Here is a 27,887-nt window from a genome sequence, read left to right as displayed (position 1 = left end):
TTTCCCCTTTTGCACATGACTGGGTTTCCTCAAGCACACGAGAAACACGGTTACTCGCTATAAGCACATACTTAACGAATGCTTTGTCAACGGCCCAACAGGAACAAACAGGAAAACGTATTTTGTTTATGTTCCTTGTATTGTTACCGTGCCAGCACGCATAGTATTCTTTTAAAATATTTTTAAGTCTGCATAAAAGAAAGAAGTCGCCAAAGTTGTTTTCATAAGATTAGGGTCATACAAACTTACTTTCCTGTATTTATTTTCTATCATTTCTCATTATTGTTAGGACGAAATAAGTATCGATTGTTGAACAATCTATTTATATATTCGTTAGGTATTTGAATCCACAGACCACCAAACTTATTCTCACGTTAAAACAGTATAATAAACACTGTTTTACTTAATATTAGGTACGGTATTTTTTTTAAAGATGCAAAGGTGAGTTTCTATATATCAAAGATGTTCTAAAGGCATATTAGGTGCGCAACGACTTGCTAAGAGGGTACTTGTGTTATGAGCCGAAAGACAGTCCTGTTATGAACTTTCATACATCTTGTATGAATGGAACGAAGCATCCGAGCGAACATGTAGAACACTTGTGTAGGACGCTTCTTATTTTTATAGTTCTGAAAAGTAATGTATACTGTTGGACCAGTTTTCCTGCATTGTTCTCTTTTATAATAGCTAAAAAGAGATATTTGGTAGTACAATTATAAAAATTCTAATTTAATATTCACTTTATGTTTACAACTATATGACAAAAACTATGAAAGTTTATTCAAAACATATTTTATCGTAAAGTTATTATTTATCGTTCAGTTTCCCGCAAACTGTTATTTTTCTGCAAGGTTTTTAGGAAATATTGTGATAAGCGGTCAACTACGAGTGACGTGTAAAATTAATGGGTTTTGCTATCATCTAGCTATTTTTCAGTGTTAAAATGTTGTAATATCGATTGAGTGGAGTCTATAGGACTAGCACAGAATATAGATATTAGTGGTAATTCATAGATGGTTTGGAAAACAGTGCAAGAGATGGAAAGGTATAAAACTATGTGCAGGGCGAGAAAGGGCCGAAGCGGGTCTTTGTAATTTTTGAAATAGAGGTTTGTTTTTTTTTTAATTTAATAGTTATCCATAACATTTAAACTTCTGTCGTGTGCGTGTGTTTTAAATTTATTTATAAAAGCACAGTGATTTGTATGTTAAATTGTGTCTACGGTTATTTTGTATGAATTTGCGTTCATCATTGAACAGGACTTGAAATGATTACAGTAAATCAGTGTACAAAATTGTGCTTACCACAGATGTTATTTCACATAGTGTTGATAAATTTGTAATAGCAATGACATGGTTGACATAATTGTTATTTATAACGATAAACCAGATTTCACGATTTAGTAAAATATAATATTTAATGAAATTGAGTACGATTTCTATTAAACTGAAATTTTGGAATACCCTTTGTGAAGTATATATTTTATCGTAGATATTTCGAATAAGTAAAAATTAATTAAAGTAAAAAAATACGTGAATTTCTGCGAATATTTTTTTCGGTTTCTAAAATAAATGAACGGAGAATTTTTCCTATGAAATTAGTTTGAAACGAAATAAATTTTTATCCGGTAATTTATTTACGGCAATAAGGTGTAATTTTATAACAGGAACATTTTCCCTCTAAGAGACAAAAAATTCGAGAATTTTATCGGTTTGTCTCTCACTTACTATTATTCCTTTAGCATAAAATAATAGTAATTTATTTACTTTGTTTTGCTTACTTCAATTGAACACATATATATTTATTTGTAATTTTATTTTAAGGTTTTTACAATGCATACAAGGCACTTACCCTTCTATTTGTACTTATATATATTTTATGTAACATGATAATATAAAAGGGCCTGGGACTAGTGCTGGGCAGGCTAGTTCTAATTAATTTGCTATATTTGTTTTAAATATTGTAGTATTGTTTGATGATTTGCTTTTTTTAAAAGAGTACCTACTGAGAGATTTTTACCTCGACTTTTTCTCTCGGCCTACACCCTGTCTTCTTTGCCGATGAGTAGGGATGCCTACAGGTTTAAATTTAATGACGTGGAATAAGTGATACTTTGATGGTCTTATGTTCGAAAAAAAACGTATTTTATTAATTTTTTTTAAATATTAATGTTTAAATAAAAACTTTCCTACGAATTACGGTTTTCAACGCATAAGAAACGTTCATTTTCTCTACAAAATACGTCGACGCAATATATTCGCAAGCGGAGCACATGCACCGTGCTATTTTCGGTAAGGCTTTATTATCCATGCTTTCATGTTCTCTGCTTGTACGAAATTACTCCGGAAAGCAATGCACGTACTAACTGTGGTCGTACCGCACAATACCTGTAATTATTCCAAAAGGACCACAAGCACTAAATACGATTGTTCTGGAATAGACTTCAATTTTTTATTCAGCTTTGCAAGCTAATATTTTTACAGACTAGTTTAAACAGTAGCTCTTATTTCATTATGGACTCTGGAAGCTCAAGGCGATTCACAACTCGCATATTCAGTTAATGTACATTGTATTTTTTATAGCACTTATTATTATTATTTTTCACATTCTTTTTGTTAGTGTTCTGTTACTGAGTGGAACGAACGAACGATCAGAATAGTTAATATAGGAAATATAGTAGAAAGGATGGGTCGGATAGTCATAAGTCATAACACTACAATGTGACTGTTGAGTTATTGTGGTTTGTACAAAATATTGAAATAATTATGTGATATCTGTTACAAGATCTCACACATTACTATATGTCCTCGGTGTACAACAATATAGTTAAATCATTAAATACTGGTGGCGACGAAGAGTCAAAGAAGTGATGGGAAGTATTTCTAAATATACATATAAAAACTTCTTACGCTTCGTCAAAGTTTTTATCGTCTTAGTAAACATTGATATATATAACACAACAGATATACGGTCCTTTATTACATCTTTATATTAGTGGTACGCCCATTTAATGAAATTTCCTAACATATATACAGGATCCAGATATATGTTAGGAAAATACAATCTTAAGACGTATTTATTTATCGAATTTCGTCCGAGTCTTTGATTAGATTTATAGTTTAATATTCATACACAAATCTATTGTCACTTTTTTGCACTTGATTAGGTATCGCCGCGCCCCGCTTGTTATTTAGGGTTAAGGTTAGTTTTATGAGAAGGTGGTCCACCAGATGTTCTACAGCACTTTTGCCTACAGGCCTTTGCCTGCATCCACCATTCATCAATTGGAATTCAGGCAAAGGCCTGGCTTAGTCAAAAAAACCTTGAGAATATACTTGAGTAGTACACAAAGTATATAAATTAATCTGGTATATTAATTAATGTGAAATGAAATCTGCACTTATGGTTTCATGAACGAAATTAATTAAAATATCATTGGAAATTGTTTACGAAATAATGCGTTTCGTATTGAAATACAGTCTTCAATTCATACGTCAGGCGTACAGGAAAATTAAAATTTCGCTCTTTACAGAGTATAATTAACGCTATGTATCGAGTGATATACGTTCAATACGTGAATAGTGCGATGTGGAAAGCGGAAATGGAACCGCATCCGGCCGCAACAATCGAAACGTGACCCCCCATCCACTTCCTACGTCCATGATCAGTTATTAATCTTCAAACATTTTCAACCTTCATTCAAGTACATCAATTTTAAAATCGAATTGTTTCGGTAATTGAATTAATTTAAGTTACAGGCAAAAAGCGGTTCGCTAATGTTTTCAAATTCACAATTTGATATTGTTTGGCTTCCAATAATTGTAAAACTGTAGGACTTAGTAAATGAGGAATATTAAAAAATATATAAATTCAGCTTGCAATAACCGGAATTATGAATAACAGAGAGTTATAAATAATTTTTCATACCAGCGCCTGTTTTGAATTACTTGCATTCAGTGAATCTTCAAGGGTTGCATTTGCTTACCTGAAAACAAATAAAAAATATTTTTAATTTTTGGCATGAATGAAGAATAGCGCCATCTTTTGCGATAGAATAGCGCCCATCTTGCGTTTCTTAGAGCTATTTGGACTACACTCCGTACTAAAAGTTTCGCATTGAGAATTTTATATCCACGCCATCTATCTAGGGTTACAGAAACTGTTACCGTGTATCATGAGCCGCACAACGCAGAAACTTGGTTTAAGGCCCGCCTGAATAGATGGCGTTGTTGTAAAATTTTAAGTACTTAATACTTAATGTAAAATATTAAACAGCAACATTCCAAGGGCGAAAAAATACGATATAAATAATGCTTTTATTAACTTTCAAGATTATAGGCAGATATATTTGATAACTATCACCCAGCATCTAATTAGTTCACTGATATGATCGAACTCCAAAATATTTGGTTTGGACAAATAAATCGCTAGTCAATTAGATTATTTATATTTTTACCGATTCTCTTTTAAGTAAACCAGGTCAACTTTAAGAAGTAAAATAAAACTCTAAAATTATACTAACTTTAATGAATTTTCCCGTTGTTAGATTGAATGTAATATGTAAAAATTTACTACAAATTACTTTCTTAGAAAAATCCCTTTATAAGAAAAAGGCCGACTTATATGAAAATTGTCGCAAAATACTGCAACCCAAAGGAAATTTTACAGGTCTCACTGCAAGTAATAGGTACTTATGCAGAGCAAACAATTGACGATCGCCCGGCCTCTAGTGTGTTTGGGAAACTGAATTTTTAGTTTTAAAAAAGGTGAGCTACTAGAATAAAGCACTGCAGCAATGAGGCCTGGGTTCAACTAAAATTTTTAAACACATACTAATTAAGGGTTCAAGTTTTGATTTAATTTTAATATACTTTAAAATAAATCAAGACTAAAGCGAGAGCTTTCAACTTATCGTTAAACAGAACACAAAAGATATTTTTAATATTAATCGCGAAAATGTTTTGCAGAACAAATATCTTAGGGGCATGTAAAATGTAAAGGAGTTTTCATGTAATTTTTAAAATTAGATGTGGACTGTAATCGGATTACAGAAGCAGCGTATGTTCCCGACATGTGGACAACAAGACAGGTACCGCAGCCCGGATGCTGTTTGCGGTAATTAATATGACATACGACATTCACCCTAACTCATAACGTAATAATAAACGTGAATTATATTAAAATAATTCGAGACGGAAGTAATTTTGCTATTCAAGACCTACAATTCTTTCACGTGTAGGCCGTCTAGCGTTAAGAAACTTCGGGTCTAGTGCGATTCAAAAGGACTTAGCCTTTTGAGAAACTGTAGTTTTGCAACTATAAGTACTGCAAGTGGACTCAAAAGATTAACCGCTAGTGAACATGGACAAATTTTATTAGACAATATTCGAATTATTAAGAGCACTCAGTTTAATCATTACAATTGCACTCAGAGTCACTCATTAAGCAAAAGTTACTAAGATATAATTGAAATCTACAAATTCATCTGTCTGTCGTGCTAATAGCTAGTTATAAATAATAGTAAATACAACTAAAATTGCGCTAGTCCTTGTTACAGTGGTTCAAGTATTCCATCTACCTCAATTATTTTAACTAGGGAATATCGAATTACGAGACGGGATGATTACGAAACCATTTTGTCGCTAGATTTTGAATGTAAACAAGAGTTATAAGTCCATCATCTATAGCAATTAATCGAAGCCAGCATGAGGCATTCTTAAAATGTTATAATATTTATAGAAAATAATTAAGGAATTGTTCAAATTTTACTGTTGTTACTCAAAACTTTGTAGGGTTTTTTTTTTATAGAAAAGGGGCAAACGGGCAGGAGGCTCTCCTGATGTTAAGTGATACCGCAGCCCAAGGACAATCTCAATGCCAGAGGGCTCGCGAGTGCGTTGACGGCCTTTAAAATTTGGTACGCTCTTTTCTTGAAAGACCCTAAGTCGAATTGGTTCGGAAATACTTCAGTGGGCAGCTGGTTCTATTTGATCTTTGAATATGGCCTGGAAAAATGTTGAACCATTTTAGCCTCTGATTGTTATATAAGAAGCGACCATGGATTTAGTAGGATGAAAGCAATGCTTAAACGTGGAGAAGTAATTGTAGACTCTGATAGTGATATTTTACAAGCGATAGAATCAGTATGGTGTTTAAGCACGCCACTGGCCTATTGTATTTATAATAGTCTTCTAAACAATAATTCAAGTCAAGATAAATACGAGCAATAATTTACGTACCGCATTACCTAATGCTTCAGCAACTCTGAACTAAGTTTACGTACGTTTAATTATAGAGATTCGAATGCTATGCAATGTTTGACTCAAACTGCCACCAAGGTATCCTAAGACTTAAATCAACTATAAGATGTGCTAAGAACAAAGTTGTGTGATTTATGAGTTTTACTGGGCCGTCAGCGCCATATTGAGAATACGGAATTTCCAATTCGTGCCAAAAATTAAAAGAGTTTTCAGTGAGTTTCCATGATGCAATTTACTTAGAAAGTCGAATTTAATTTTGATATCGAAAGTGACAGTCGAAGTTTTAACTACGTCCCTTTCCATTATTAGTTTAAAATTCATTTTAGAAACATATATAATATTTTTTTTATTTTTGAATGGGACAGATTTAAATCTGCTTGTTTATTTTGTGAACTGTGAAATAATTGTCATAATTATGTTTGAACAAGTATTGAAGAAGTATTGTTCAGTTCCCTTTTTGCATTATTCGAACTCATAAAAGCTACCAAAGCAACCTTTTCCTATAAGTTTGTTGATAATTATTATTAACATTACATAAATCATTATTTAAAACAGACTCATGTTATGTTACTTTATTAAAACAATCTAAATTAGGTGTGATTTACTCTAGAAATAAATATTAAAAAAAATAGTTGTGCTAGACCTTTTAGTTCTAGGCTTCAGATTTCTGTATCTGTTTTGTGATAATTTATTTTTCCAATAGTCAAGTGGGTTATCAGACATCTGTCAACTTCATGGGTCGCATGCAATGTCGATGCTTTCGCTATAATACGAGTGCCCAAATTTGCAAATAGGCCGATTCTATTGACACAGCCGGGATTGATCCTACGGCTTCAAGGATGAGACTTCACGCTCAATACAACTCTTTATCAAAAACAAATATATGTAAATGTCTAAGTTAAATCGATTCTTGTAATAATTTTAAATTGTCTGTAGTCAGTTTGTTCCATAAAGTATAAAGCATTCAACTGTAATAAATTCCAGGAAGAACTAGGGGATGCGCAAAACTCTTTCAGAGTTTTACTCGTAATTGGAATGGAATCAAATAAATCTGTAGAGGTAAAACGGACGATATTTAGAAAAAGTCGTTTAAAAAGAATTTTTAATATAAAATTTGCGTTTAAATTCAAAGAATTAATTTTATCGACAAATAGCTATTGAAATAAGTACGATTTTTGCCACTTGCCACCTATTATATAACATTTACACAATCTATATTTTTGACTTTCAATATCTTTTATTTTGTGGACTTAGGTTTTATTTACAACATTAACTAGCCGTTATGTACACGTCTTCGCTCACTGTGATAAGTCTAAATAACAATTTAAAAAAAATATTTTATGTTTCATAATGTATTTTTTTACTCTGGGAAATGTAGTCTAGTCTGCTATTGTATTCTATGATTTAAATAATGTAACAAACTAGGTTAAGTCTATTTATGATTTAATATAAAGCAAAATTTCCTTTATAGGCAGCAGTGAGGGTTATGAAATAATGCGGTTGCCAACAGCAGGCATTGGACCTGTTTTATTTACTCTCAATGACGTTTGCCACACACAGAAATGTTCAACACAAAGGAAACCAAATTAAACCCTTCTACATAGGTCATTGTGTGCGCGATTTTGCAGATGAAGTGCCACAAGAATGAAGTTCCCCATTTTAATTTGAACTTGCCGCCCAACTTAACAATAGACAGTATTGACATTTGACAAGTTGCAATTCAGTAAACAAGAAGTGAAATTCACTAAATTGATAGATATAAAATAACTAATTGATAAATATGTTGACAATATTTGAGTTTTACGCTTTCTAACGCCATACATTTTATTTTAACGGTATCTCTGTGTCAAATAAACAAACATTTTATCAATTACAAATATCGCAACAAGGAAAAAACTACAAGCTACACTTCTCCAAATCCGGTTTATTTAGATATACCACCAGTTATTAATAACTTGAAACCAGATTGCGAACCCAATTTGATGGAATATAAATGGGTATCAAATATCTATATGTAAATTTAAAAAAATATTATACTGATCGCGTAATGAATGCATAACATACCTTCGGGCAGGCCACGTTGTACCGGTTTAGACAAATATGTAATACAGCATGTGAAACATGTTAGACATATGTACATGTGCTTGATATTGCGAATATTCAAAACCACTATATTTCAAAGCTAATCTGAAGCCTTAGTATTACAGTCCAAGCTTAAACGCAATTCGAATAAAGCCAGTGCTAATATTCAAATTATATTTTATTGAATTGGATTTTAGCTAGTTTGAGCTAAGGAATAATTTATAAAGCTAACTCTCTTTTCTACTAATATATAATAATACTTATCTAATTCACTTTAACTGCAACGTTTCAGAATAAAGTTTAAAATAATTTTAAAAATAAGATCATCTTGTATGTATTTAAGCCTCATTGTAGAATTGATCTCTCGCGTAATACAGTAATTATCACTTTCATCGGATTCTACCTTATCTGTGGCCTGACCCTGACTCAAAGTTGCATCACGTTAATTGTATGAAGTATTCCTTTAGTAGTAAGAAGGGGATATATAACAGTAGTGTATATATTTTGCTCTTTTTGTTTATGTTATGTTTGTATTAAATTTCCTTTTGTGTATTGTATTTATTTTAGCTTTTCGTTTTCGTATCGGCTCTCTGTTATGTAACAATATATCAATCGTTTAGTTACAGATGTACATCGACGCGTAATTAAATTTTCTTGTGTCACTTTCAAATTTGCTTTTAGTAAACATCTTGAGAATTTTTTGGACGTCCTTCTGGAAAATCGAATTTCATTCTTTAATTTCAACCACACCCTTAAGTTCTTTACTCTACAAATTTTCCATTTTATTGTCTTTGCTATTTGTTGTTAGTGAGTTTTTATGTGTTTACACATAAAAACTCACTAACAACATCAGCGCTTCAAATTCTATAATCAAAGATATTATTTATGTAGATAAAGAAACGCAACAAATTACTTCGGAAGACCGAATTTTATACAAGTTATTTCACAAATACAACTTCCGGTAGACGGTGTGACGGCGCGACGGTACAACCTCTTGACATGTTGTTGACGTTATAGAATGTCGTGTTGCCTCCTCAACATTGCACACTCCTTGTATAAGCTACTTTGCGAACATAAACGAAACTGAACACTTGTTTTTGTAAATCAAATTTTCACATCTATGTGAGTTCTTTGTTCTTCCAAAGAATATTTAGACTAGTTTTACTGAAATAAGATATAACGTAGCTGAACGAAACAAATGCTAATATTGAAAACATATTGTTTATCTTTTTGCAACTAAATACATTTTAAATACGTCAAGATAGTAGTAAATATTCACAGTAGTAAACAACAAAAGGATTATTAATAAAAATATAGAATTAGATACATAAAAGTATTAATAATTATCGGGTCCAAAAAAGATATGGCAGTTAACTCAGTTTCTTTGTTATTTCAATCGGAGTAGATTGACATCTAACGTATTATGGAAAAATATAAAATTATTGATAATAAACCCATCCTCCTATAGTTAATATATCCTTTCCCGTCGATATATTGGTAGGTATAGTTAAGTGCTTTATTATAAGTTTCTCGTTAAACTGTAATTTTCTTCACAGACTACTATTAGAGTTAAACATTCGTAAACCATGATAAGCACGAATGTACCAGCCACATTTTCTAGCTGACAACGATCGCTGACAAGCCGTGGAGTTATGTAAATAATGTAATAACCCCTTATTTATATTAAAAAGAAGTTTTAAATATGTTTTTAATTTCCAAACCAATGTTAATCTAATTTGAGCATACAGGAGTTTTAATCAACTATTGCTATTTCTCAAATAAAAGATATATCGGTGGCGTATTCAATGCTTAAGGATAACGTTTATAATAAGGACGTGAGTTTTTTTAAGATCATTATAAATTAGATATAAACCTAAGAAAAACATTTTTTTTGTTTAAATGAGTATAAACTATTTAAATCTTTTGAGGTCTTTATCAGAAACACACCTCCAGTAGATACTGATATTTCAAGACATAGTGTTTTTAAATTTAATTTTATTTAATTTAATTTTATTTATATAAGTAATCCTACGGATAATCACTAAACAATATCCAAACAATTACATTACACACAAAAGCCAAAATGGAATACACATTGAAACAGAAACATAAAGCACACTTGTAAGATTGATTGATTGGTAGATTAAAATATATATTTAATATGAATTGATTTGTTGGTAAGGAACAAACAAAGCCGTTATTAATAAAAGATATCTGAGTTTTTTTAATATTATTTTAAGAATTTTTTAGTCACTATACACACAATATTTCGATTTGCTGGTAATTTATGTCGTAATCTGTAGGTATGCGATACATAACCATAAATACATATTTATATTTATAAATGTTGATGAAGGTAGGTATAATATCTTAACTCGGCCGACCGCCAAACTGGAATAACTCACTTTTTTGTTTCGCTTGACGCTAATTTTATTTATTACTTTAGTTTGTAGTTAAGCCCACAATTTTCAGTCAGTCTAACCTCTCATTGTTCCCATACATTTTCCTTACCTTACGACTGATAATTGTGTGCTTTGCTGCGTGTTAGGGATATATCGAGTGATTTTATGAATGATTATTATTTTAAGTTAAAATTGTGTAAGAACGGCAACAGAACTGTTTTTTTGCAGTTCAAATTGAAACGTATATATTGAGCATATGTATTGAATTTCAATAATGATAAAGTTGTCGGATTTTATTTCGTCAAACAACCTTCCGGCCATATCCTCGGATTTATTGTATTTTGGCAAAAAAAATTGCGACCTCTTCGACTATGATCATTAGTGTATAGCGTTCTTATAGAGGCCGCACCATTATATAGTATGAAAACAGATGTAGTTCCAAACTTGAATCCGTTATTTTAAGCCTAGAGTTTTGACATACGGGAGACAAGCTCACGATAAGTTTCGTTTCTGAATCTCACCGATACTGAGATCGCAGTGTCTTAAGATTTGAAGTACTTTTTATAAACAATACACAAACTCTATATCTAATTCAAGTTTAGATGATATTTAATTGCTTAACAAATCGTTACTAAGATAACGCTGCAGAATGATGAACGGATAATGTAATCGCTGTTTAAGCCGGCACCCTCCAAATAACTAATATTTAATGGTATACCATTATGCTTAGGCCGTACCCTTATAGGAATTAACTCGAAAACAGATCTACACAAAGCATTTTAAATTATAAATATAGTTAACTAGATTTATGTAGTGGGGATAACTTTGTCAGACTAGAATTGCAAAGTATAACAAATTATGACATTTTGTAAAATGTATTTCATGTCCATTCATTAGTTTAGCTAGCTAATAACCTACCATTACCACGTATTCAACTACCTTGAATTAAATGGGAAATCACAAAAAAATGTTATATATAAGTCAGTATTATTTTCCTTAGAAGTAAAAATTTTTTTGCATTTAAAAAAATCTTGCAATAAATCAGCAAAAGAATAATTAGTGCCAAAAATAGCACGAAACTGTACCGAAGTCTTGACCTTGCCATTCAGCGAAATGCTGCAAACAAAGGGTTGAATAGAATATTGTCGCGTGGCCGGCATGGATCATTTTCATACAAATTGGTTTGGGGATTCCATCCTATTTTATAACGTGATGGCTGGAAATCTTCCACAGTCCGTTTCACAAGACATTTTTTTGCGAACTGTGGAATTGACTACTGGGTTCTTCCCTGATCTTGGTCTTCCACATACGACCTCCAACTATTCAAAATTCGAGCGTACTCATCTCTTAAAGGCCGGCGACCCACTAAAAATGGGTGTCTATTGGCTGAGATGACTGCCCTTTTTGGGCGACCCGCCCGCGCATGAAAAAAAAAGGTTTTATGTGTTTTCCGTTTATTCCCGTTAATCCGATTTTGTTACAAAGTGAGTACCACAGGTTCCAGCACGATGACTGGCAATGTCTACGCATCGCCAGTCATCGTCCCCTTCGCACATATTGCAGATAAAATCACAAACATCTAAACATCTATTTATATTAAATGAAACTTTTCCAGAGAACTTAGTAGTAGTTTTGTATATAAGTTGATTACAAATCAACGATACTTCCATTCAATACCGAAACCAGAATAATTAACCATGCATTTTAGCTAAAATTTTGTAACTGTAATTGGAAAACTTGTATTCGGTTGAGTTTCATGTATTTCTACAATCTCATTATGCTCTGTGTAAGCTTTTTTCCTCGAAATTGAGTAGAGATAATAAAGTTAAAAGTAATAATAAATATAATTTATTATTGCTAAAGATTACATTAAATTGCCTATAGTTAATATACTAGACTTCTTCCGAGTACTGTCGTATTTTTTGGTGATGTTTTTTTGTGTTTTAGGATTAGGAATAGATAGAAAGCTCTATGATTGCACTGTTCTCTTGACATCTCTTTAGTACGATACCTTAATAACCATGCATGCATGTGGCATGTTATTATTAGATCCTAAATTAATAATTGAGTTTAAAGTTTGCCCACAGAGTTAGAGGCAGTATTTGACGGCATAAGGTGAAGAAGGCGTACGTGCCGAAACGATAACTGGCGTTTATCTAACCTAAGTTATTATGCGGTAAATAATATATTATGCTATAACGTCCGACATTGCCGGAAGTAAGTCCAAATAACTGTGGTTACCGCACTCAAATTACATATCATATATGAAATTGTGATACTGGCAATAACGGGCTGTATTATCCCAGCTTTTTTTCATCATTTAGTACGCTAATTAAGTTATCACTCGCGGTCTCTTTCCCGCCTTCAAGCTCTTGAGATGTGGCTCTACCGTGACATATTTTGCATTAGCTCGATAATGCTAAAGAAACAGAGGGTGGATAGGAAATCCAACGAATTGAAACGATACATAAGTTTATAGGCTGGCTTAAAACAGAACACGAATGATGGACCAAACAGCCTACTGCCAGCCGCTCAACGACTTCTTTCATTATAGGCATAGTGGAACTGCATCACACCAAAATACATAGTGACAAACGCAAATAAATTTCTTCAACTTTCTGGCTATTGTAAAAAATACCAAACGAAATCCCTAAACATTAGTATATGAATAAACCTCTTTGTTTTTATGTGTTTACACTATACTGCATATTTACGAAATTTATACATCTATACTTCAAATATATTTTTTGTTTCATTTTTTATACTCCTTTGGTTTCGTTTAATATAGCTCAACAAACATTGATAGTTCGCACAGAGAACAGAAAACCTTTTAGTATTGCAAACATAGAGCATACAAACTACCATAGGTATACTTAAACAAATATAAATTATATTTAAATGTTTTGTACTAAAGTAATGATAAATCAACCTCCGTGTTATCGTTCTCCATGTCTAACACCTCGAGGGATTAAGGCGGTAAAAACAAAGTTACGTCCAACTAAAATAATACTTAAAAAGAACTTTATCAAAACAACAGTAAATTACAGTGACAATATTAATAAAATATTAATCTTAAAAGTTTCGACAGTTGAAAGGATTAATTAAAGAGATGTCTAATTGGAATCATCAAAATTGGAGTACGCACTAGCCTGAAAACTAAGCCATTTGGTTTCTAGGTTCTGTCACTCCCAGTGGGCTTCTCGTATCGAATTTTTACCTCGAAAAAACAAAAAAATTTAAAAAACAAACAACGATGCCATGACAACCGATGCCTATACAAATCGACCAAATTTCCTTACAAAACTTTTACTTTTAAATTCACTGTTTGTTGGTTAACAAAAAAGCTGAAATCGTATTAATAAATATTACTATTATTAATAAATACAACTACTATTATTAAAATATCCTTGATTTAATTTAAATAATAATCATAATAACCAGCAAATTTCTTATCAAAAGATTGACATACAACAATTGTCATTTTGTGAAGATTTTCAGAAACGTATTCAAGCTACATTCATATATGAAATGTTATTATATAATAAACCTTAAAGCATTTTTTATAAATAATTATGACGTTAAAAAAAACAAAAATTAATCTGAAAATGCAATGAAGTTGAAATATTTTATATTAAAATAGTTCAACGAATTACTATTGGAGTTTATAAAATTAAGCACGTGCCTCAACTGTATAAAATAATATATTGAAGTGATTTAAATATTTGCAACGAGCACAGCGCAGAACAATGGACATGGACAGCATAAAATATATTTATGATCATTGATTTAAGCGATACCGTGTCGAATTTTAAAACTATTCTTTACAGTAATTGCACAATGAAATTTCTGTCCCACATCAACTACAATTTATGACTATGAACGACAAATAGCTTGTTAATGTCTTAAGAAATGAAAACAGACGTTGGCGGCGACTAGAAAATAGACTAGCATTTGTTAAGCGTACATCACGACGACGCATTAGGAAGATTGAAACTTGTATAAGCAAGAACAGTTTTCGCTCCAGTCCACATAAGAAAGTCGGACATTCCTGCAGCACTGATAAATAAATAGAAAACAAAACAAAAGGTAATCATCGGTTGTGCAATTTTACCGAAGCAATTTGGTGCCACGCAGCACGCTCAATGCAATTTAAAGTCTGAACTCAAGGTATATTTTTTGATAAAGCGACCATTTGTTAGAAAATTGCTATTCATAAATTATGCCACACGTGTTCTCTAGTTTAGTTCTTCTTTTACGCTACTTACAAAAATTATTATCATATTTGTTAGTCTGCACTGAACCATCCGTGGTTAACTGGAAGAGATCGCTCGTAAGACCTTATCATTCAAACTGTAGCTATTTTTACATTGAAACATCCTACAGTCTCCTTATATTATTTGTTGATATAATTATGATATATTAAACAATAAACAGAGACAAACAATGAATAAACTATACTAGGTATTTAGGGTCTAAATAGACTTACCAATGATTAGCCGGAGCAGGCTAGCGGCAAGTATGCCTAGGTCTGGAGAGTTAGCCATCAGTCACATTCCCAGGACCGAAACTTTTTACTTCAGCCATTAGTTACACAATACACTAAACGCCACTGACAGATGTCACTTAGTTTTTACATTACTCAAGTCTTACAGTCCACACATAGCTTAGCCATTCTTGTCAAAAAATAAAGAGACTAAAATAATTGTATTTAGTGTATAAAAATAAATAAATCAGTGGCACAACCTCTTTAGGTCTTGACCTCAGATTTCTGAATCTGTTTCATAACCATTTTGAAATCTAATAGGCAAGTAGGTGATCAGCCTCCAGTGTCTGATACACGTCGTCGACTTTGTGGGTCTAAGACATGTCGGTTTTCTCACGATGTTTTGTTCACCGTTCGAGCAAATGTTAAATGCGCACATAGAAAAAAAGTCCATTGGTGCAGCCGAGGATCGAACCTACGACCTCGGGTATGAGAGTCGCACGCTGAAGCCACTAGGCCAACACTGCTCGTTTATTCATTGTATAGTAAATTAACACGATACACGATAAAGGCGATACCTATTCCCTGGGAAACATGCACAATAACTCATGTGAAATTGGAGTAACTTTTTTAATTTACGCCTCGCAATAAATGCAAGCTTCGCTTCGTGATTTATTCCAGATAATGTTCATTATTGAAATAATTTTGTTGCAACTATATCAATACAATTTTTATTTATTATTCCATATCAACCCAATCGATTAGCTGTTACTTCTAGTAAAAAATTGAAATGGAAATGGACAGGACACATTATGAGAGAAGATAAACATAAATAGAGAAGAAAGTGACGGAATGGTTTCCTCGCAATGACAAAGAAAACGAGAAAGACTAATGAAAAGATGGGAAGATGATTTGCGAAGAGTAGAAGAGTGGAAGTCCTTAGGGAGGCCTATATCCAAGGACAAGCTATATAGTAAAATCAACTGGCTTGCCGATTAATTATTAGTGTTTATTTATTAATTTTTAGTGTTAATTTTTTTAAGTAATTCACACTTTTATGTACCTAATATGAAAATACAGCAATAAAGTCTTTTTTTATATTTATTATTAACCCATTCGGTTAGTCAATGCGAGGTTTTGCTGCTAGAAAAAAAACGGTTCCATTATTATCAAGGCCAAAGGAGTTTATACGGACGCTCAGAAAAATGATTTCAATACCCAATTCTACAGATATAAAATTAATTAATATTGAATTTCTGGTTTAACTTAATTTTATAAATTAATATAAGCTTGTAAATCTTTTAAATTTCCCTTGAGATGGGAAAGTGAACGGACGGGAAGACAAATGGCTATAGAGTTAAGCTTCGCAGACGTAATGGAATAGTGGTAACCGTGGCTTGTTGCCATTTTAAAGTAAAAAAATACCCAAGTTAACCTTAGGATAAGAAACTGCATTTCCATTGACCTAGTTATCGGTTAGTTAAAGTGCAAATTTTATCTTTTGTTTTCATAGACAAATCGACAACGCACAAGCACTCTTATTTAGCTTTTGAAACGCAAACAGCTAACTACATAATATACTTCATTGAAGCCGCTTTCAATGCAAATACCATACGAAAATTCAGAACAAAGAAACAACTGTTTAGGTAAGTACAGAACTATTCATTAAAATTATTCAAATACAATTCATGCTATTTTAATGTTTCATAATACTATTGTAACAAAGGGCGTAAGTTTTTAAACCATTTTAAAAGAGCGACGGCCAAAGTAAAAGATTCAATTAACATAATGTATTGTGGGGATGTTTTAATTTGCGGCTTGCTTTGAAATGCATAAGGATTCAAAGCTTCTAAATTGAATTCTTTTAAAGTTGTATTTCATTCCTAGGTCTTCTTTATCTAATTTGACTCTCACGTGACCGTAAATAATATCTACTGTTTGATACAGGAATCTGAAATAATATTCAAATTTAAGGACTTTGCCTTTCGAATTCCTGTCCCTTTAAATCACTCATAATATTATAAGGAGCAATTTTATTCGGGCACTTGGAATCTTATTGAATAGCCATCTTAAATCAGTTCCTTTCACATCTGTACGAATCCAAGTAATATATTCTAAAAGTTCGTGAACAAAATATAAATAAGGTTGGGTCGTCTGAAGTGGCGTAGCATGAAAACCTCTTCAACTAAGCGGAGAACTCCCGACGCCAAACTAGAGCTACTTTGATTTCACCCTAACCCCTCTCAGGTTATAGAGTACCTATTAAAATACAATAGAAACAAATATAAAAGGCTTTTATAATATAAAATACTGCGGGAGAAAATCTATTACGCTAATCTCGTTACATGACACACCGTTCGCTTCAAGCGCTGCGGTCGCGTCAGAAATAAATGTCGGAGAATTAAGTGTAAGTGCGGATCATAAGGTTGAATAAATCACCATTTTAACCCCAAGTTTACAGGCGGTTTAACGGCCCGTATTTGCTAAATTTGTAGCTTTCTTAGCTTGGTTCCTTTTGAACCTACCGGTTAATAAAACGAGCTGTTAAAATCTCGCTATATTTAGGGCAACAAACGCTTTACAGCATTATTTGTTGTAAGCCCAAGTTCCCTTAACGACGTAACAGCAAAGAATTTGACGTCTATTCCATAATAAAATTTCGAATCACTTAGGTCAGCATTCAATATTAATATTTATTGTCCTGATACTAGTAAAGCATATTTCATTCATTCATATTGGATTTACTTAATTAAAATAGCATACCGAAAATACATAAATTAAATTACCTGTCAATTACAAAGGCATTATCTTGTATTTATTTTAAATTTAGTGCTCGCCATTTTGTTATTAAAATAACGTTTGCATCCCGGCTGTGAATCAATGCATTTTTCTATCTATGTGGGATGCTGCTACGGTGAAGAAAAACATCATGAAGCATCCAGGATACCTTAATCGCAAGTAGGCATCTAGCAGGCTCTGGTGGGAAAAGGTATAACCCGTTTGTCTTTATATATAGGAAATTCTATCTTTGCGGCGCATGTGCTTTACTAAAAATAGTCTATTGGGGCTGACTTACTTTTTATAAACGCGAGAAAGTACCACGTTACTTCTATTCATTCTATTATTCTATAGTATACCTATAACTAAAAATACATATTTAATTCACAAGCTAAGTTTTCTATAAATAATTTGAAGCTCCATGCTATTTAATATTAAACTATGCCTTTCGTATTTAACGTACATATATTTCCTTGAAAATATATTGTTATCGTTGAAAACGTACAATGGTGTGTAGCTACATATTTATCACATAGAAACTGCAATAAAGCCTCGCTGATAGCAAACTGTACCAAGAACGGCAAAAATATTTCCTGCATTTATCAACCATTTTAAACCTTGACCATAACATGAAATCATATAGGAAATAAGTCCCTACTATATGTCTACTATATTTTAATAATATATATGAATTTTATCTTTTAAACGTTGGATACGTTCAGCACCTTGATTGCTTACCTAAATAAAATATGCCAGATCGACTCGCCTTTGCCGGCCAACATAACATCGTATTAATAAAAAGAAAGAAAAAAGGAAAAGACTGAGAGTTTATTGTAATGTGAAATACCCGTTAAACATGTATACGGTGTAAATTATACACACGTTGAAAACTGGTATACTTTTTTGTGTTTTAAAATGGCGTAGCAATCATATCTTCAGCTTTGAAAATATAAAAAAAATATCATAAAAACTTTTAACAAAACAAATATAACGTATTGGAAAAATAGTCTTCAAAAATAAACGATGTTTACTTTAAAGTAAAAGCTAAACAGTAAATATGTTACAAAAATATCGTGCTAATATATTGAAATTCGATAATGCTTTTAGTCGATAAAATAACCTTATTTCGCTCCATGTTGATGTAAAACGCCTTGAGTTGTTTACGAAACTCTAAAAGTTACCCAAACTCTAACAAAGAAATTTTACTTGAGTTTCCCTATATTATTATATTCAAGAAAAACATTTTCTTTTTATGTTATTCAAATTATTATTTCGATAAATATGAATTTACAACGCTACGTTGTCTACGATTTCTGCAAAACACTCAAATAGTATCTTCGACAGTTCTTGGGGTGAAACATAGAAAGATTTAGCTCAGCGTACAATTATTTCATATATTGCGGTATGTTTTTAAAATAACCCTTAATTAAAAAATCAATTTTATATCCTATTTCTATTCACACATCATCTATTTCCCTATTATACTTAAAATTTAATTGTTACAAGAAAGGAAAGAAGTCCCAAGGGACGATATTTTTTCCGTTCCCAGCATTATACAGACAATTATACAGCAATCAGAGGACCAACATCCCTCATTCATTAAGTACTAAAACGCTTATGTAGCCCAAGGGAAAGAGGAATCTAGATTAATTACAATGCCGAGACACCGTCACCTATCAAAAGAAATTGTTTAGCACCGCATACATTAGCGATTCGCTTTTTATTTGACTTAAACGCTACATTTTATGTAATATCAGTGAGAAATCATATTACGCTTTTTAGATGATTGCTATTTTTTGCATTAAATAGCGCAAAGCTACAACGCCTAATTTTAACTAAGAAATTGAAACTAGAAACTTAACAATAACTGTTTTAAATATAACAATTATCCGATTTTAATGTATCTATTCTCATTATACTATTATTTAGCAAATGCTTGCAAATACCAACGTAGAATTCAAAAAAAGAATTGCAATCCTCGTGTAATTGAATGGAGACCAGGTTCGAAAAAGTGTTTGTACCTAAGCATTTAGATTCCCTTTTACAGCAGTTTTACAATATTTCGTTAGAAATGTTAAAGAACAGCCTTCGTTCCATTTACTTGAACAAAGAAACTCCAGGTACATGCATCCGCATACTAATTAAAGTTGCTCTTATCTTCAAAGATATGAGAAACTTAGATATTTCTAAAATGAAATTTTCTGCATGAATACACAATTTTGAACAATGAAATTACAGCTATGTATATACATACTATCACGCTATAGTAGAAGTTATTTTGATTAAATTAATTTCGATTAAAATTAATTACATTAATAATTTCGACTGAAAATTTACTATTCATAAGTAAAAGCAAGCGCTCATGAATATACTTAAATGTTCCTTTATTTCAATATTAATTAGACCAAAATTGATTTAACCTACATTTTGGCAGGGGTCCATTTATAAAATGATTCATTAATAAACAATTAAGTATCATGAGGGTTTCTTTAGTGCGTTTACTGTTTATGACAGTTTATTAATCGTGTGCATACTTGTTATGCTTAGCCATGTTTAGCCTCGCTTTGATTATAGTGACCACATAATTTTACACTGCATCGGTTTAACCGTTGATTTTGGCTATTGTTAATGTGGTGATGTTAACGGTATGTTTACGGTTTTGTTACTAAAACAACAAAAAGTATGATTGCTTCAAACATCTCCATGAGTTTGTGGTATGATAAAGAGAATTGTCAACAGAGATATTCATTCTTTCATAACAAACAGGTAAACATTTCAGATCTATTGAACATGATTATTGTCATTAAGTTATATCATAGACTATCGGCCGCTTACGAGCATTATATAAATATTGTATATATGTGAACAAAGGTAATTACATACTCTTATTGAGACATGAGTGCATCTTTATATCGAATATCACTCGTTGAAGTAAACTTTTAATTTATAAAAATGCGTTAAAGAAGTTGATGTGAATTAAATTTTTAATAATATTAAAAAATTATAATATCAAATTATGTGAGTTTAATAGCGGTCATTTTGCGTTTCTATCCGTTAAAGTTTGATTTAAACCTCAGTTTTACGGAATTCATCTAGGTATATAGTTATACTAGCAGACTCGGCCAAGCGTTGCTGTGGCTAAGGTTTTTGTTATATTACATAGTAGTAAACTATTTAAGGGAAACGGTAGGAGAACTTATGTGAAAGGTTATGTGAAACGTTGGTACTTTTAACACAGCGCCATCTTTTAAAATTTTATCAAGTAATAAACAAATATTTGCAATAAAATAATATTGCGGGTATAAATTGAGATGTTGAACTATCCTATATTTAAGTTAGATCAAACTGCACACGGTGTGCAAATTTGATTGATATCGGTTCGGTAGTTAAGGTGTCCATAGCGGACAAACAACATGACACGTAATTTATATGTATTAAGATTAAGGACTATTCTATCCCGGATTTCCTTTCATCGACACAATCAACATAACAACAATATTATGTAAGTAGTTAGAAACCCAATGCCAACTATTTCCTCAAACATAGCGAAAGGAGGGTCAATCAAATGTTTTGTGTCACATCCTCTTGAACTGAAAAGGTTAGAAACCGTATAATTTACTACATACCCTTTTAAGGTCACAAAAGGAAGTTACTTTGATCTAACAACGTTTCAAACGGTCAATATCTATTTTAAATGCTTCTTTAAAATATCTGCTCCTGACTTCTCGTTTATTTTGAAGTGCGCGATACGGTATTATAGACGATCTAATATTTCTTCTAACAAGTTCTCAGTCGGCCCAATAGTATAGAATCACAGTCTAAAGAGAAATTACCTTTTTCCCAAAGGAATTTTGCAACCTTTTAGGTCTTCTATAGCATTGCTGATCAAAGATTTAATAGTTGAATGAAGTTAAATTAAATTGAAATTGGGAGTTGCGTTTATTTATCACAAGTAAACAAAATAGACACAGTAGGTTTATTTACAGGTCTTAAAAATGGACACCTATACTTATCTATCACAGCTAAGAATAAATTTTACATTTAATCATGCAATCACCAAAGACTTTGTTTTCATTATCATTAGCATATGTTGCTTAGCAATGTGATGTTGTGTTAACGTAAACTAATACGTACGTAATACGTACTTTTCCAAAAAGGTTATCAAAGAAAACGTTATCGAAGGTGAAAATAATAAACATATAACATTTTATAACCGGTCGTAATAAAAGTGGAAATTACTATTCCCCTTCATCGCGCAAAACATTTAGCTCTTGATAATCGGCCATATTTGGAATTCACCAGAGGCAATAAATTTTCCATTGACGAAGAGACGAAGAATTGAACAAAAACCGCTCTTGTTGAATTCAGTGCCTAACAATGGATAATTTATCGTGGTCGGCTCAAGCACGTCATTTTGCGTAAAAGAACTGGTGGCCTCACACTATTTTACGAACCGTTTAATTTTATTCCCCATTGATACGTGCAAATAGTTATTATGGTACTCGATTAATATGGTCGGCCACACATATAAATTTTAAACGTCGATATGTTGATCTAGAATAGTTTATGTGCCTACATATTCATTGGGTGTTTCAATGTATAGAAAAATATAGTAAAATCTTACAGAACTGTCATACATACTGCAATAAGCGAGTTGTCTAAAATGTTTTTGGCGCCTTATTATGGCGGTGTTTTTGAAAATGTTTTTTTAGAAAGCTGCTGAATTTGATGAATTTCCTTTATAATATATTAATAAATCATTAAAATATACCAAGACTTTAATCTAATACGCCATAGATAAAGGTTGAACCACAATTACAGTACCATTGATTTAAAATTATATTTTATTTAAAATAAAAATTGCCCATAAATCTGAATGAGTGAATCTTTTTTGCTTTTGCTATTTAAGACCGGCAGGACACAAAACAAGGTAAAAACAATTATTCCAAATTCCTCGATCTAATACCAACTTTTTACAAAACTTGGTTAGATATCATATACCTACAGAATACAACATTACCAGCAAATCGATATATTTAATGTGACTAAAAAATTCTAAAAATTTTTTAAAAATAATTCTGGTATCCTTTACTAATAATGGCTTTGTTTGTTTTTTCATATAAAATATATATTATAATCTATCAATAAATCAATCTTAGAACTTATAATTTAGAATTTAGTATGAAGCTTTGTAAAACTGTGCTTTATGTTTCTGTTTGAATGTGTATTCCGTTTTGGTTTTTGTGTTAAATATAATTATTTGAATATTGTTTAATGATTAGCTGTGGGAATACTTTAATAAAATAAATAAATAAATAGAAGCCTTTTGAACTTAAATAATAACATATTAATTATTATATGAACATTCTCCCATGTAATATAATTCATCCCCTGTCTTTGCCAGTAATATATAAATTGATTAAAGCATACAGGTAGACTATTTGACAGGCTTATTTCCCCGCACTGATTTGAATAAGGTTATAGATGTATCTATGGAATTTTATACATTAATATCAGTTTTGGAAACCTGACTGGTCCAAATATCATATAAAACAGAACGTAAGCCGCGTCGTTAGTTAAATTAAAATGGAGTACAGTTTTGGCAAAATTACAAACCCAGTTTATTTTTTTACTTTTTGTAGACTTAAGTTAAGTAAGTGCCTGTTAATTGATATTTTTTGTTCGAGCTACTAAAATTATAAGCCGTCTTCATTACAGATATAAATATTTATTTCATACTTTTCTTGTAATATTTGATAAGAATCAACTCCACCTAGACAACCCTAGTAAAAATACAACAAATGTACTAATAAAGCCCAAAACTTTACAAATAGCGTTACATTTTTGTAGGTCTGATTTTTGTATGTGTTCCGTGATGAATTAATAAGCCAGTAGGTGCTCAACCCTCTGTGCCACACACACCATCGCCTTTGGGTCTAAGGCATGCATGTTTTCCTTCACCGTACAAACGAGTGCTAAATGTGAATAGAGAGAAAATCCATCGGAGTTCAGCTCGATATTGAAACCACAGACCAACACTGCCCACTTTATAAAAGAACAAAGCTAAATTAAAATTATACCCAATGGTGGCACTAAATACGTTGACAATTTAAAAATGGTCTGTTAAAAAAGAATGAACAAAGCTTGCTTTGATTTTACATATACAAAGAGTAGTCCAGTTGCGTAGCTGGATAGACCTTTGATAATTTAAGACATCGTAAGACACGAAAGAAAGGATGACTTTCTAGAAATGAATGGAAGGTTTTTCATCCTTTCATCTTTTATGCGAAGGCTAGCTTTCAAAGTTCTCTTAATATAAATGAAAGTTTTCAATAAAATAATCATAGTGAATTAACATCTTGCTTATAAGGTTAACAATATTTAGCATATTTTAGAATCTATGGACTTTCAAACTCATTATTGTAAGTACGGTACGGAACGGATAGTAAGATAGGACCCCTAGGCGCCCCTCATACGGTAGGAATGCGTCCAAAGTTTGCAATTTCTTAAAAAAAACTACGAGCTATGGAAACATCATATACATAATCATTTAATCCTTTAAATGATACAAAGATCTTCTCAACTAGAAGATTTAAGAATGTTATTGTAAAATTTCTAATAAAAATTCTATTACATAATCTACAATGTTCATAACGTTAAACCGCAGGACATTCTTCAAGTGGGTCAAGTTACCGCATGCAAAATGCAACCGAGCATCCTAAAAATGCTTTAAACGATATGCCTCAACCATGATTTGTGGTCGTCTTATCGCGACACATAAGAGAAATAGTCTTATATTTCCTTACATACGCTACCATCCTCTATTCAAACCGAGAATATGTAACTAGATTAACAATTTTCTATTCTAGAGTCCTTCCTGGATGTCACATCTCATGCGGCGCTACAACTATCCGACCAGTATTTCTTGAATTTTATTAAATTCTAGTGAATCTTTAACTTTTTTTTATGTTACAGGAGGCAGACGAGCAGGAGGCTTACCTGATGTTAAGTGAAACCGCCGCCCATGAGCGTGGCAGAAATTGCCTTAGGAATCTATCTTATCTGGCTATGCCTAAGATTTTTTCTGTTTTGTATGTGCTTATTTTAACACTAGCAGAGTCGAAGTATCTTTTTCACCTATAGCATAGCATACTAATCTCTATTTTCCCATTACTAAGTTACAATTTTTTTTATCATATATTGCGTTATTATAGTATTAATACAAATAAATATAATGCAGAAGAGCTTTTAGTGTATAGCCTGTAGTAGCTACCTACTTAATGCTTGCACGAGTTAAATTATAATTGAGGAAAAAAGTTCCGGTAAAATTATTACTGAAATTAAAATCCTTTTATAACATTTAAAAAGTCCTTAAGATTTGTACGAAAATATAACTTCATTCATTGCAATTAACAAGATACTTTTAAAAGAAACGCTTTTAAAAGCAGCATTATAATATAATTAGATTATTCGTTTTTCTTTGTATATGCCAAAATGTATCCACCGTCACAGACAAGCCAAAAATACGAGCGAGATAAGAGGTATTATTTATTATAGGAAAAATAAAACTACATTATACAAGTACAAATAATCAGAGTTTGCTTTACAGTTCATGTTAAAGTAGATTGCTATTTTATTTTGGAGCAATAGAATGGAGTAAGCATTCTTATGTATCTTTGAACATTTAAAAGATTATTTAAATAATTATTTTTATATTTATTTTGTACCTTACAACAGAGCTCAATTTTTATTCCTAAACGTATAATTCTGACTTCAGCTGTTAGATATCAAATGATTTATATTGTACACTTGTAATAAATTAACATAAATTATTTATTACCAATCAAGATAATTCCGGGTTCAGAAAGCGAGAGCTGACAATCGCTTAATTATTTTAATTAACGTTAATGAAACAATTACCTATCCGATCGCAATATGAGGTATCATATTGGTTGGTATAATGACGTTTTCGGCAAAATAAACACGCTAATATCATCAGCTGTAGAATGAACACTACTAAAGGATTTTCCGGCGAGGTATTTTCACGGTAGATGGTTTTTCAATTCAGTGTAGAGTGACTTGTAATTACGCTGTTTAGTTTCCCGTTGTTTCCCACTACTCTTATTTGACAGTGACGTTTACAAGGGACAACTTGTATATTGTATTATTTTGGTCTTATGCATAGACACTGAAAAATAATGTTTTATTCCGTTTATTTATTAGCAACGAGACATGAGCGCGATAGGGAATAAACATTTCTGGAATGTAAAAGCGTGTAGTTTTATAGATAAAAATAAAAATACAATAAATAGTTTTATTGACATTTAAGCAGAAACTTAATAGTTAAATATTAATGTGATATAACCGACATGCCACGTTTCAACGAGAACTTGTATCAAAGTTACCGTAATATATTCATATCTCGATTATATTTCTAAGCTATTATATATATTTCTAAATATCAAGCAATATTTAAATGTTTTCCAATATAATTGCTGACAACAGAAAAATAGTATAATAGGACACATAAATCATTCTTCATATAGAGGGGTAAGTTTAACAAAATTTTACGCCGAGTTGGCCGAGATTTGAGGATACGTTCAATTCCCCTATAATGCCGCGATAAAGAAGATTGAAGTTCCGCAGTTTGTAAGCACGGCCTATTCCAGTGTTCGTTTCGCCCTTACGCGGGTACGCTCATCAGATTTAAAGAGAACTTACTCGCAAAAATCACTTAGCGCTTACAGCGTGTAACGTTATGAATATTTTATGTTTCATTTTACGTTAACCAGGTTTCTTTTATATTTAATAGTTTTATTTTTTTAATCATAACTTTGGTTCAGTGAATATGCAGGAATAAAGGCATGAAATGTGTTAATCCTAATTTTTTTTAAATTGAAATTCGAACGAACGATATTATATTCACGTGATATATTCAACCAAACAATCCCTTATAATATCAACAAAGCAGTATATTATGAGTTTATAGAACGTATAAGGCTCTAGAAATAATAGATATATTAAATTTCAATCATATTAACATATATTTTCATCGGTGATGATTAAAGTCAATATATTATTTAGATTAGCAATGTCTGGTATCGTTGTATTTATTCAATAGTTTCCACAACTTTGTATGATGTTTAAACAACATCAATATTGCGCTGAGCAGCGATCGGCGGCACTAACTTTAGCATTAGCTTGTAACTTCTGTATGATTTAAATGTAGCTAGCTTTTGCGGTATTATTGGGTTAAACCCAAGTTGTATATTGTGAAAAGTAGTACATATAAACCCTTGTTTATTTAAGATATTAAAATAGGGAACATAAGATAGTGAATTTTTAGTAGGCCAACCAACATGTTTGCCACGTCATCGTTTCAAACTCTAATTGGTTGAAGATGACAAACGGACGTTTCGCTTTACGAAATTGCTAGTCGGGATAGGTCTAATACGCCATAACAGAATTGATTTATTTACGCTGCTATGGTTGTGGTCTGGTAGTATTTCAGTCTTAAGTCTTCGAAATATATCTTCATGTGGCATCAATCGTTTCGCTAATACTTTTCTAGGCAAAGAGAACATCAAACAATTAGATTAGGTAAACGGTCGAAACATCGCTGTTTTTTATCAAGCCAATGAAGTCTACGTCGTTGAAATTTTGTAAAATAAACAATAATGTTATATAAGTAATGGTTTTAAACAAATTAAGTGAAATGTATCATTCAACTGTCAAAAATGCATTTTAATATACAGATTTCATTATAATAAAGTAAGACCGCTATAAAAATGAGTATATATAATAATATAAATACAAGTACGAATGTTTAATATTATAAAAAGATCTTAAGGGATATTGGATAAACGTTATCATAAACTAAAA

The 27,887-nt window shown here is 31.6% G+C and overlaps 1 protein-coding gene across 4 annotated transcripts in view; it reads right to left on the bottom strand.

Annotated features, from left to right (window-relative positions):
* Positions 1-15,403, bottom strand: part of LOC111001767 (neural-cadherin) — a 111,052-nt gene extending 95,649 nt beyond the window's left edge. For 2 of the 4 annotated variants that reach the window (XM_045631731.1, XM_045631730.1), the window contains exon 1: positions 15,231-15,400. In XM_045631731.1, the coding sequence (XP_045487687.1) occupies positions 15,231-15,288 (58 nt within the window). In that variant the 5' untranslated portion in view covers positions 15,289-15,400. Of the gene's footprint in view, positions 1-15,230 lie in introns of all 4 variants that reach the window. The other 2 variants (XM_045631734.1, XM_045631732.1) reach the window with 2 other exon arrangements.
* Positions 15,404-27,887: the final 12,484 nt, after the last annotated feature.

The sequence above is a fragment of the Pieris rapae genome, chromosome 16 (assembly GCF_905147795.1).
Source record: "Pieris rapae chromosome 16, ilPieRapa1.1, whole genome shotgun sequence".
In the NCBI taxonomy this organism is placed as follows: domain Eukaryota; kingdom Metazoa; phylum Arthropoda; class Insecta; order Lepidoptera; family Pieridae; genus Pieris; species Pieris rapae.
The sequence above is the reverse complement of the archived record's forward strand: the minus strand, read 5'-3'. Positions and strand labels throughout refer to the sequence as shown.